This window comes from Carassius auratus, chromosome 37, assembly GCF_003368295.1.
Source record: "Carassius auratus strain Wakin chromosome 37, ASM336829v1, whole genome shotgun sequence".
Taxonomy (NCBI): Eukaryota; Metazoa; Chordata; class Actinopteri; order Cypriniformes; family Cyprinidae; genus Carassius; species Carassius auratus.
Genome location: NC_039279.1, coordinates 4,944,566 through 4,958,139, shown reverse-complemented (window position 1 = coordinate 4,958,139; position 13,574 = coordinate 4,944,566). Strand labels below are relative to the sequence as shown.

At 35.8% G+C, this 13,574-nt stretch overlaps 1 protein-coding gene across 5 annotated transcripts in view; it reads right to left on the bottom strand.

Annotated features, from left to right (window-relative positions):
• The window catches only part of LOC113055947 (cytohesin-1-like), a 56,825-nt gene that overhangs the window by 13,447 nt on the left and 29,804 nt on the right, over positions 1–13,574 (bottom strand). For 4 of the 5 annotated variants that reach the window (XM_026222342.1, XM_026222340.1, XM_026222339.1 and 1 more), the window contains one exon: positions 1,729–1,811. In XM_026222342.1, the coding sequence (XP_026078127.1) occupies positions 1,729–1,811 (83 nt within the window). Of the gene's footprint in view, positions 1–1,728; positions 1,812–9,978; positions 10,251–13,574 lie in introns of those variants that run through there. The other variant, XM_026222343.1, reaches the window with a different exon arrangement.

The following is a 13,574-nucleotide window of genomic DNA, read 5'->3' as shown; positions in this document are numbered from 1 at the left end:
ATCAGTTTTCTCTGATCATGACCCATCATAACCTCCACTCATGTGAAGGAGAGACTGGGGTGTTATAACGCTCCAGTTAACTCATCTCATACTGTTTGTCGGCGAGACAAATTCTTCTAATGTCTGTCTGGCTTTATCTCAACATTTATAGAGAGTAAGGCAAAAAGAAATCCTCTTCTACAGGCTCATCCCAGGAATATTACTCAGCCAGACACAGACATTTTTTAAGAACAAAATAAAAAAAATCATAAATCTGAGCTTTTACTGACTCTTATTGCACCTCAAATGCTTTGCACAGTTAGTACATGTTAAACATGTAAAGCTTTAAAGTGTAATAATAAAAAAATAAAACATATTGAACTACTTTTGACATACACTACGAAAACATTGGAAAGATTGTATGTTTTGTTTTTGAAAGAAATTAATATTTTTATTTAGCAAGGATGCATTAAAGGGTCAGTTCACCCCAAAATGAAAATTATGTCATTAATAACTCACCCTTATGCTGTTCCAAACATGTAAGACCTTCTTTTATTTTTGGAACACAGTTTTAGATATTTTAGATTTAGTCCGAGAGCTCTCAGTCCCTCCATTTTTGGGTGAACTAACCCTTTAAACTGATCATAAGTGACATAAATGACCGTAACAATGTTACAAAATGTTTCTACTCCAACTAAATGCCACTATTTTGAAATTTTTAATTATCAAAGAATCAGAAAACAAATTTTAATTTTAAAATATTAAGCAGCACAACGGTTTTCAACACTGATAATAAGAAGAAATGTTTCCAAATCAGCTTTTTAGAATGACCTGAGGATCTGGTGAAAAATCTGCTCAAAATTCTGGAATAAATTACATTTAATAAAAGTTCAAATAAATCACGAAATATATTGCAATATAAAACAGGTATTTAGAATTGTAATAATTGTAATGCATTTATTTTTGATCAAATAAATGCAGGCTTGGTTATTATGAGATCTGGACTGAGCAAAAATTAAGACGTCAGTATCAAGATTATCTGCTCTTGTATAACACATTTCAATATCTAATGAAATGAAATAAACATCAAAAAGCAATAAATAAATAAATGTCTAATTTAATAAGAGTAAAGATGACTGATCTAATAGAGAGGGATTCCTCTGCTTATGGCAACTGGGAAATAGCAGGAGACTAGAATGGAACTGGCAGTTAGTGGCAAAGAGGAATGCCAAAGATATGCCACCAAAATTTATTTGGAGGTTTACATGATTGATTAAGTCATTTAAGAGACGCAAGGGACAGTGGTTGGCAGGAGGGGCATTATTGGTTGACATTTCCAGTTGCGTAATAGAATCAGCATAATTGAATTAGTTGGACTTGGCTTGCACCATCTGCTCCAAAGCATACACCCCTACCCCCTCACAAGCCAGTTGTTACAGTCTACACACCTGGGTGGGACATCCCATCAATCCTGTACACTAAAACTGTACAGACAGGGTCATGAAAACCCCTCCCATGATCCAATTTCTGTTCTCTACAGGTCTATCTCACTCTAGCTGCCTTACCCAGGGAAAAAAAGAGGGGGGATAGAAGGGCATAAGGTTGATTTGGTGAATTTAATTAGTATTATAAAACATCCATCAGTTCAAAGAGCAAAAACACTCAAAACTAGCAAAACTAGCAACACTAGCTGATGATTCACATTATTTAATAAGTTGTAATTTCGGAGAATTGATGCGATGATATTACCTGTATGTCCTCTAGCAGCTCCTGTTTTCGTCTCCTAATATTCTCCAGTTCCTGCTTCTCCTCTGGCGTCAGGTCATCCGGTACTATGTTTGGAAACAAACAAAAGCAAACAATGAGGGTTCAGATGTCCAAACGCGAACAAAGACAAATATGCAAATGGTCACGCTGCGGTCTCTTGACCCAAACATTTCTGCACATTTCTAAGAGCTTACACGGCCATCAAAATATTTTCGGAGGAAACTGAACTAATTTAACACGAAGTGATGTGCAACAGAACGAAGGTTGAACAAAGGAGATTGTTTGAGGAGGGGAAAGTGCCTGAGGCAAAGCACTGCCTCTGAGACCCAGACCAACTCAGCAATCAATAGCTTGAAAAACAAAGCAGTGTTGTTTACATGGGCCTCTGATCAAGAACATCAGTTAGTTCTCAGAGCAAAGCAGAAAGTTGTACATTTAATTAAATGCTTTTCCTTTAAGCTAAAAGCTATTTCGAAGAATTTGTAATCCCCAGTCAGGACAAGATCACTGATATTTCCCAAATGGGTTAGGAGAAAAACAAAACCGTTATCTGAAAATATTCTCACAACAAGCGATAAGAGACTTCTGTTAAAAACAAAATCTAATGAACAGACACGTCAGTACAAGAAACAATATACTAGTTTTCAATAAATAAACACTAAACATTTTTAAAAATGCAATACTATCATAAAAGCAGTTCTGATGTGCTCTGTAGAGCTCCGATGATAGAATTTGCAAAACACAAATAAATTATATGAACCTTGCATCCATAAACCCAAAGATTTCTCTGAAGCAATTCAGTTAAGATGCTTTGTTCAAGAGCACTAAAGTCAGTTCAATACGGTTCCTCCCGATTCTGCTTGGTTTGTCTGTTGCCAGTCAGAGAAATAATCTTCACTTTTCAATCTTAGTGAATTACATTAAGATATTAATACAGCATGTATGAACTAAGGGTGCTTAAATGGATTATTTTCAAAAGCAAAGTCTTGATACTTGGAAAAACCACTGAAGAAAATTCTGTATAAAAAAAAGAAAAGAAAAAAAAGAAAAGAAAGTAATTTTACTGGGAAAAAGGGATGTAAAATACTACAGTAAAAATATGTCTACCATAATCTATCATAAAATATATGATGAAAAATTTAACTAGAAATGAAGTAGTATTAAATTAGATTACATTTTTTTTACATAGTTATTAATTTTGTTGTAGAAAGCATTTTTAATCATTTAAATATTATTTTAACAGAAGATCATGTAAAATCACTATTACCTTTATGTGACATTTCTGTTATCATTTATGTTTAAAACATGATTGGCAGTGGACATTAATGGCTTCATGTCATCTGGAGACAAAGGTAATTTGTCTTGATCCAGGCATCTCTTTAATGGATTTGGGATCTAAAAACAACACAGGGCATCTGAGGACATCAGACCTTTAAAAACAAAAAAGGGCAGATTCCTTTGGTACTGAAAAACTCGTAAAAAGTATGTAAAGATTAAGGCATTTAAACTCAACCCTGACCTTACCAAGCCATGTGATCAGCTGACCTCCCAATAAAACAAAACAAAGACACTCAGTCATATGATATGATGGCCCTCACCTTTCATGTGACCCCATTAAATCCCTTCCTGGTGGCCCGTATGGCAGTCTGACCCTAAAGAGACCCTACTTCAGCCCATGGACTAATTGATTCCTTGTTCCATTTACACCATCACAAAAAAGTAAGGTAGCCATGGTTATCTCATACTGCAAGCATGGCAAACAGATAACAAACTATCAGGATCTGACATTAGCTGATGAGAACATCACCATCATGATAAAGACACGTCTTCGTCCAAACCTACAGCCTGCCAACCATTTTTCTGAGCGGCATCTTGTCACTGTGGCAACGCACTGCATGCGTTTCCCTGCTGAACTCCAGCTGGGATGTTTGACAAGCGGTCTGTGAGCAGAAATCCCATCCAAAAAGCAGACCATGCTTCCTCATTTTGCATAACTTGGTATTGCAGCCTCCTGCGGAAATCCACTAGTCTCGCCTGAGCTGAGGCTGGAGTTTAGAAGTAGTACACATGTTCCTGGAGTCGATATCAAATAGGAGGAAAAGGTCACTCATGTATAAGGGAGTTCAGGCGGCTGCATTAGTAGACATCCATCACAGAGGATCATTTCAGAGGAACTGAGATAAGACTTTATATGAACACACATTGTGGAGTTTCAACACAGAGCCAACTCCACTATAAGCTAAATTTGCATTACAAGCATATTTTCCCCAAATATACAGGCATCACTTGTTTGGATATGGATTTACATCTATGGAAAAAGCAGGTCAGAGATCAACTTGAGGACTTCTTGAAGTCTTAAAGAGACAGCTCACTCAAAAATATTCTGTTGAAAGACATACAATAACAATGGGGTGTAAAATACTGAGTATAAAAATACTGACACATACATTTAAATTGGTATGTGTTATGTATATAGCCTATTATATAGATTCCAGATTATATTTGGCCTATCTGCAATGTGGCATGCTGTGTGACAAAACTGGAATGTTATAATAAAACATTATAATAAAAACATTATTATAAAACAAATCCGACACAGTTGCTTGCAGCATAGACATCTTTATTTACACAAGCTTTCTGGCTACACTGAACACTGAGAAACAGTCGGTCAAAGTTTCATTATCTTCATACATACACAAGACAATATAAATTGTACCCACTGTGAGGCCCGTTATGCATCTTCACACATTCAGGCAGTTATTAGCCGAATGCTTCCTTATGTGCTTGCCATTGAAAACACAAAGCATTCATGCTAAAGCTGCATTAGCATTTCATTAGCACATTCCTAATGAATCATTAGAAGCCAAAGTCCTGGTTTAACATTCACATGAGCTGAGAGAACAAGCTAAGAGCCATTTAAAGATTCAGGGAAATACTTTTGAAAAACAAAAAACATTAAATTTTTAGCAAAATTGACAGACTTAAAGGGATAGTTCACCAAAAAATTAAATTCTCTCATCATTTACTCAACCTCAAGTGGCTCCTAACCTGTATTGATTTCTTACTAGGGCTGTCACTTTTGAGAAAAATCTCATTCGAATGGATATCGAATATCATGCAATGTATTCAAATATATTTGAATATCTACGTGCCCATATTTTTAACTTAATGTTTGAAACAGCAGGTTATCAACTTGTATGAATATCAACTTATATGAAGTGCCACTATGCATAGCCCACAACATTAGGCTACATGAAAAAAAAAAAAAGATTCAGAACAGGCACAAAGAATAACGTGACAACTTTAACAGCAGCAGGAGTAAGGCCTTTTAAGGCATATAGCCTTAATATTGTTTGGATGGTTACTCGACAGTTGAGCGCGAAGATTGGATGTGGATGATGTGTAAAGTAAACCATTTTTTGCCAATTCAGCAAACTACTTTATCTTTTATGGTTATTTTACCGTATTTTATCAGTGAAGAACCCAAAATGTTTCCAGACACTACTTTTAAGATGTGTTGGGGTTGTAATTGTCTGGCCGTTCTGTTTGTTGTCTTCCATTTTCAAAACAGGGTAGCTACTAGCTAATATTCGCTTGATTTGGTCATGGGCTACAATACGTCTAGAGCGCCCTCTACTGGATAAGATGGCAAAGAATTAAAAAAAAAAAAAAACAACTGTGTAATCATAGACTGTAAAAAATGCGCTACACATGGTATTTTAAAAACTATTTAAAAACTAGTTCGATTACGGATATTTCACGTCATGTTCGAATGCATATTCAAATATCGAATAAAAAGTAACAGCCCTATTTCTTACTTCTGTTAAAAACAAAAGACGAAGTTTTGAAGAACATTGGTAACCAAACAGTTGACAGTAGCCACTGACTTCCATAGCATTTTTTTCGTAATATAAAAGTCAACGTCTACCGTCAACTGTCATCTTTTGTGTTAGAAGAAAGAAAATCATACTGGTTTGAAAAATTAATAGTGACTAAACGAATACAGAATTAAAATTTTTGGGTGAACAATCTTTTTAAAAAACCTTGAAAAGCAAATATCATAGGGCTAGACCACATTCATTTTTTTAAATAACCAACAGGCTTTAGATACAGTTACGGCCATGACTATGATTTGCTACTAGTTAGTTGCTGTTGGGGTCTCTTGCTAGGGAGTATCAGATTGTACTAAAATTCATAGTGCAGAAGTCATCTTCAAAGGTTTTGTTGCCCACTTACCCGAACAAAAAGACATCAAATTTATATGTTACATTTTAGGAGCAAAAGCATAAATGGCTAACAGACAAACTACAACCCATTTGGATTTTATCAGGTCTTCAATCTAGATCTCCAAATGAATAACACACTGTCAAAGAGCAAAATTATTTCATGAATGTAAATAAAGCAAGAATAAAAGCAGGCTTTAGACTGTCAGACATCACACCAGTTGCCAGTAGCTGGTTTGATAGAAACACGTTTATTCATGAACTCAATACTGCAGCTTCTAGCCTGGCTTGAGTTATCCAAATTCATAAGCTGAAGCTGGATGTCACTGGGACCATGTTCGGCCATGGCAACACGGTTTTTATCCAAGCTGGAATGCACCCTCAACCACGTGAAAGATACCATTAATTTCCAAGTCAAATGTTGGTCCAAACTCGCAGGCAGGTGCTACTACCACAGAGACACATGTCTGCCTTTGACATTGATATGAGCATATAAATCTTCAGGGAGAAGCTGTTCTAAATCGATGTCAAAGAGTCGTTTTATGAGAGGTGGGGTGTCTCTTGTGGGTTTTTATTTTGTGTGTGGCCACAGACCTCTTTATAGCATTACTGTTTAATAGAAGGGTACTATGATGAAATGCTTTCTTCTCCATTTATGGCATTTGTGTAGTACACAAATTGTGTATAGCAACGACTTCTGTAAGAGAAAAGTTTTTATCAAAACCCCTTGATTAACATTAGTTGAGCAATTTTTTGAAAAATAGACATTATATGGAATTTTTTTTTTAAAAATGAAAAATTATATAATTATCTTTTTTTGTATAAATATGTTAGTAAGTTGAAGCACTACAATTATTAAAACTGATAAAAAATGTCTTTAAAAAACAATTAAAGCTATACAGAAATGTAAAAAAGACAAAATGACAAAAGCACATTGCAAAATAATATATTCTTTTAAATTCAGAATCAACTAAAAATACAAACATTAAATAATACTATAATAACAAATAACATCAATAATAATAATAATAATTGTTTAGTATTATTACATAAAGTTATTGTAACTTTCCTTCTCATATTAAAAGGTGCATGAATCAACATTTAATAGAAGTCAAGTCAAAGTAATTATAGTGTTAAAAAATGGATTCTTACTGTCATCGCAGCCAGATAGATTTCTAAAACGAGATATCAAACTAAGGCGAGCACTCCTGGGTAATGTGATCCAGCTCTAGCTCAATTTTACCTGCGGTGCGCTGGTATCACCGTGAATACTTTAACATAATTTGCCCATTTTATCGTTATGCTGACATTAGGGCCTTTTGCACCAGTTTAGTTTGTATATTTTTGTATATTTATTTATTTACGCTGTTCATCATAGCATGATAAGTTGACACAATGTTTCCAGTATGTTACACGCCATTTTAAATCATGGCGGGATGAGGGCGTTTTCAAACGGGTCTGGCCAATGTGTTCTTACATTTCGGTTAGTACCAGTTATGCTGGTTAGACCCTGCTCCGGCTAATTTGATTTTCGAAAAAGACAGTCCTATACTTAAATCGCACCCAGTTCCTGCGGTGCGAAAATGCCCCAAAAGTGGGTAGATCCACAGTTCTGGTACTATGAAAAGGTTCCTGCGGTGCAAAAGGGAAAGAGAACGTTTTCTAACAGATTTTAAATATTTTAAGAACTCTGCCACACTGAACCACAGTGTGAGCCAGGACACCATGCCTAACATACCGTCTCTGCTGACCAGGTCAATTCAACACACTCACTAAATACCAGACCGTTGTCCCGCAAACACCCTACAGGGATAAAGGAATGTGCCATCATTAAATCAAGACACTGGTTATGTGCTGTCATTTGGACATTGTTAAGGACAACAACAAAAAAACCGTGGAACACAGAGGTTGTTTTCCAGGGAAAACACTAGCCAAACATCTCTTATGAGCCATATCTGCTCCAAATGATCAATCAAAGGTGAAGAGAACAAAATGTCAATCAAGAAGCAAACTGAACGGGACCATTTATCCCAGTAGAGCCCCAGTTTTAGTTTCAAACCTAGTGAGCAGTCTACAGAAAACTGCAGAAAGCACAACCAGAAATTACACTTCAAAGTAGAGGTAGCTAAGCAAGGCAAGCTTTGGCTTCCTTTCCAAAATACCTTATTTGGGCCAAATAAAGTAACATTACATGTACCCTTCATGGAAAAGGCAATCCCATAATCCACTGCAACAAGTGAAAGAAAATTAATTCAAGACGGCAGATGAAGTGAGAAAAACGCTGACTAGAAACATCTCAAAGTAGTTCAATCTAATTGACTATTATGTTAATTGCTAGCAACATGCTAACATAATATGATACCACATTTCTAAACCCAAAACATACTCAAGTATGTACACACCGAAATGTATCCCATAACAATTTATGCACACACTACATTGTCTGCAGTGCAGTATGGGCGCTATAGAGAGTATTAGCACAAACAGTCTTTTCTTTCAGGTCATCTAATGTCATTGCACAGCACCAGCTAAAGATCTTGTTAGCAAAGTACTTTAATTGACATATGTGAAAAATATCCTAAATTAAATCTCAGGTTTCATTACAAATATCTTCATTTGGAGCGGATTATGAAAGAATTTTAATTTTTGAATGTACTAACGAGTGATTCTGTCAATGTTTTTACAACAAGCTATCTAACAGAACAATCGTTTTAATGTGACTTTTGATGTCAACTCTATCGCCCCCTTGAGTATGGAGATTTGTTACCGCCAGTGGGATGACGTTTAATATACACTAGCCAAACATCACATTTGTTTTTTTTTTTGTATTTACAAAGTAAAGACTCATACACACTAGGACGATTATCGCTCATGCTTATCACCAACATATTATGGCGCATCTTTTGTGTTCATACCCAATCAATTTCCACTGGCGATGAGCCGAGTGAATGTGCAAATTCACTCCCTGACATTAGATGCTGCTTAATGAAAAACAGAAAAACGCAGTACACATCGAATCCTATTTGATCTGCAATTCCTCTCCATAAAAATTCCTTCTTATCGAGATTTTTGTAGTCGCTGTCGGATTTGTTATGAAGCCCTTTGTGTTCAAACACCAATGAGACCAACAGCTCTACACTCATCTTGCCTCAACGCATCTTCTTGGTCAACTTACTTCCTCTTCGTCGTTAGTTATCAAATGTGCACAGCAAGACCGTTTTGTGCTTGAGTACCACCAAGTCGTGTTTTACTGTAACTTCAGCAGCTCCAGACATGTGAACAAAACTGCCAATTTTACTAGGGCCTTTCACACCGATTTAGTTCCAGAACTAAATGTACAGTACTAAAGTACTGGGGCGATTTTGTGCGAACTATTTCCCGGTACCATTTAAAGAGTTGCGTTCGCACCAACAGTGTGTACTAGGACATGACGTAAGCCGGTCGACAGCGGTGTAATTTGTGCAAACCGTTCAACAATGTTAACAACAGGAGGATGGAGGACCCTGTGATCGGAGTTGTATTTTTGTTATGCCTCGCGGGTTTCTCAATAATGGTCATGGAATGTCAATGTATACTTACATTGTATACTAGCCTACACCACAAAACTGCAACTATCATCAAGTATCTTGGTTCAAACGTCAGTTGATACAAGAACACCCACTACTTGCTCCTTCTAAGCATTGTCTCTGCAAACACACTGATAAAAAAGGCAGCTGAAGAACACAAGCCACAGATCAGAATAACAGCGTAATCAACTCATCCCAGAAGCTCATACAAAGCCTCCATCTAAACAGGCTACAAGTCCTGTGGCTGCCACGAGTTTCTACTGACTCTCATTCTACGATGACTATTCAACTATGTAGCAGGCCATCCACAGGCCTGCAACAGAAACTGGCAATGAGTTTGTGCATTTGCTTTATAAGATGTGGCACATGCACTGCTACCTTGATAAGTCAAATTATAAATGAATGCAAATTACTATAAAAGCAAAAAAAAAAAGTCAATATACCTGTGTGAAATAATCCTGTAATCCTGAATGACAGTTCTAAGGCTTCACATTTCAATCTTCCCAGTTCCTTATTTAATCCATTTAGATTAATAAATGCACGTTTATGCGTTGTTGTCGCCCTGAAAAACCAGTAGAATCATAACTCTCAAGATCTTCCAGTGATCTTCAGCATTCAAAGTGTGAGTGGAAGTGATGCTACAGGAAAATGAAGCAGCCAGTTTGAGATCTCAACTGCTCTGCTCTCGGCACAAACTCTGCTGTGTCTAAAATGACCCCCTCCTCTCCTCCTCATGTTCTTTCTCTTTATCACTCTCTGTAACCTGCTCCTCTTGTCTCCTCCCCCAGCACACACACTCATTTCAGCACACTCAAGAGCTCCACTCTGTGGCTGTACAGAATTTTGCCCCCGTGTTATTACAACTAATATTTAAAATTTTGGGTTAAGGAAGGATTTTTTTTTAAAGAAATAAACACTTTTATTCAGCATGGGTGCCTTATATTGATCAAAAGACAAAAGTGACTGTAAAGACATTTAGAGTGTTACTTTAGTGTTTTTACATTTAATTGATCACAATTTCAACTTATTTGTGTTACACAATTTTTCAATACATAAACTTTTTTTTAATATTAAGCAGCACAACTGTTTTTTAGCATTACCTCTTTAGCAGCGAGCAACAATGATTTCTATAAGATCATGTGATATTGCAATGGCTTCTAAAAAGTCAGCTTTCACAGGAATTAATTACATTTTAAAATATATTAAAATACAAAAGTTATTTTAAACTGCAAAAATTGTGTTACAATATTACTGTTTTACTGCGTTTTTGAGAAAAAAAAATGCAGCCTTGGTAAGCATTAGATAGTTCTTTTAAAAACATTACAAAAAAATCTTACTGATCCAAGCAGAATGAGGTAAAAAAAAAAAAATCTAAAAATGTATACAGCACATATAAAATAATATATAGCATTTTTACATATTTGTTAAAATGAGAGATATTCAATGGCTAAAACTGTTCATATATTTAGAAAGCAAATCAGGATGGTCGATGGCTAGTTTAATAAAGATGTGTATAAATACAATTTATGATCAATTATGATCAATATTCAATCAAAATGTTAAAAAAAAATCCTAAATCTATTATTTGTTAGAACAGGTACATTATTTTTTGACAAAGCTACAGTACAGAAACACAACAGAAACTACAGAAAGAGACTACGGACAAAACAACACTGTTTTAAATAAAAAATTAAGAAATCTTGTATATATTAAATTTAAATTAAAAATTTAATTACATTTATGCATTTAGCAGACGCTTTTATCCAAAGCGACTTACAATGACAGGCTAACAATTTTCTCCTATCATGTGTTCCCTGGGATATATGTACACATTCACACACCAAAAGAGACAGAAAGGAACAGAAAAGATGATTGTGTACACGACTGCATTGTTCTGCTCTGCTTTTGTCTCATTCTGTTTCCATCCACAATAAAAGAGCCAGAGAGCAAACATGCCTCTCCCCCATGGATGTGTTTGCACTCAAGCATGTTGTGGTTTCTATCTTATTGTGTCCAGTTTTCCCTACAAAGTTGTGGCTCATGATATAAATGCAAACAGAGCACAATCACTGTCCTGTTTGGCCTGTTTTCTACCGTCAGCAACACGTTTTCAAAGAACTCAGCAAGACCAGCTTTGGTTCCCCGACCAGAATAAAAAATCTGATCTTGACGTGACCTGAATTCAGTCAGAATTTCTTGCACCACACAATAAAAATATAACTCAATCACACAGCAGAAACCTCTAAGGACATGGTTTGCAGTGAGAAATGGAAAAGCCGCTCCCAAAGGAGACTGACCATGGAGACAGGCCCTACTTAATCTAGAGGACTTGATTTGGGGTTGCACCAAGTAAAGCCATCGCTGACCTGGATATCCAGGGTAAGGAGGGTACGGATGGAAAGAGGATTGGTCTCAGCCACCCACTTCCCAATGTCAATACGGTCACAATGAAGGGAGTTCAGGTCAAATTAAACACGTCACTCAACTACTTTTTGTGATGGATCTTTTAAAAGCCTAATTCCACATTAATTCAAGTTGCTCGAAAATGTTCTTTAACATTTCCAGAAGAACAAGAAACACTGGTAGGACAAATCCAAAATTATAAATTGAAAATTTTTTCCTACTAAATCATTTAATTTATTCAATTATCTTGAGATCTATTCAACTAGATACAAATAAGGCCATGTGGAAAATTGTTGCCTTCACTGCAGCTTAAATTAAGTCTTTTTTTAATTCCCGTCTTATCCAGAAATATGGTTGAAAATGAATGAAAAATATATAAATGTATTTTCAAAATGCTAAAGTGGACAATAAACGTTCTTTAACAAACGGTCTTTAATTTGGGGGAACCATATCAGGGCATTTTTCATTTATCTCTGGCCGGTTTATCAGGTCTGACAGTAGTGCTGTGCTATTTCAGAACAGAACATCCTGTTACTCTCATATGAGACTGAGGGACTCTGTGTCAGCACATGAACAACTCGCGTCTGAAGGGAGAGAAGCAAATAGTAATAACAATACTTTTCCTTCAAGCATTAAAAATCAAATCTACTTTATTATTCTTTTTTTTCTTTCTGAAACCAAACTATGCAACACATTTGTTGATTGCATCATTCTCTTAAACATTTTGAGCAATTTTAGAGTGTCATCCTAAACCCCTCATGGAGCCTAAAAAATGATTCCAACTCACTCATAAGCACATGGTAACAGCTTCCATAGCCTAAAAACATTTGATAGGCTTAGACAGACAGATAGATAGATAGATAGATAGATAGATAGATAGATAGATAGATAGATAGATAGATAGATAGATATTATTTTGTGCCTTAATTGAACCTGTTAGTCATCACTCCTTCACTACATGATAAATTATGTATTGAGTTTAATGTAAATGAACTCACTGATATCAATAGGTAAAGTGAGAGTGACTCCATCTGCTGGGTCAATCATGTTAGAGTGCAGATCGACTTTTGTTGGATTGTTTTGCCATGCTCTTTATTGTGAAATAACTTTAGAAATGTTCGTTTTTTTATAGATTAAGCTTGCATCACATTACATTGTGTGTTGCAGTGAATAGTTTTGTTGAATCGTTGTAGTGTGACCTTCAATCAATTCTTTCAAACATTAATTTCAAAGAGCGTTTCATAAACAGATTCAGTAATTATTTTAAGTTAAAACAAAACCACTTTTCTATAACTTTCTATTTGTAAGATATTTATGCTTGCAATAAAATAACCAAACGAGTCAATTTCTCTCTCACTATCAGTTCAAGCATCGGTTCTCGGTCACGAATCGAACAGGGTCCATATACATCTCAGTTATACGAGTCAGTGAGATGTCGACTCGAAAAACAATCGCACCCATTCGGTTAGATTCGTGAACCTGTGATCATACTATAGTTGCTTTTGGGAAACTCACACCAGATTGGTCTTGATTCGATTCAACAACCAGAATCGATTCACCAATAAGATCTGATTCGAACAAGTGATTCATTCACAAACATCGTTATACATTTCCCTTCAGAAAGAATGGACCTGTT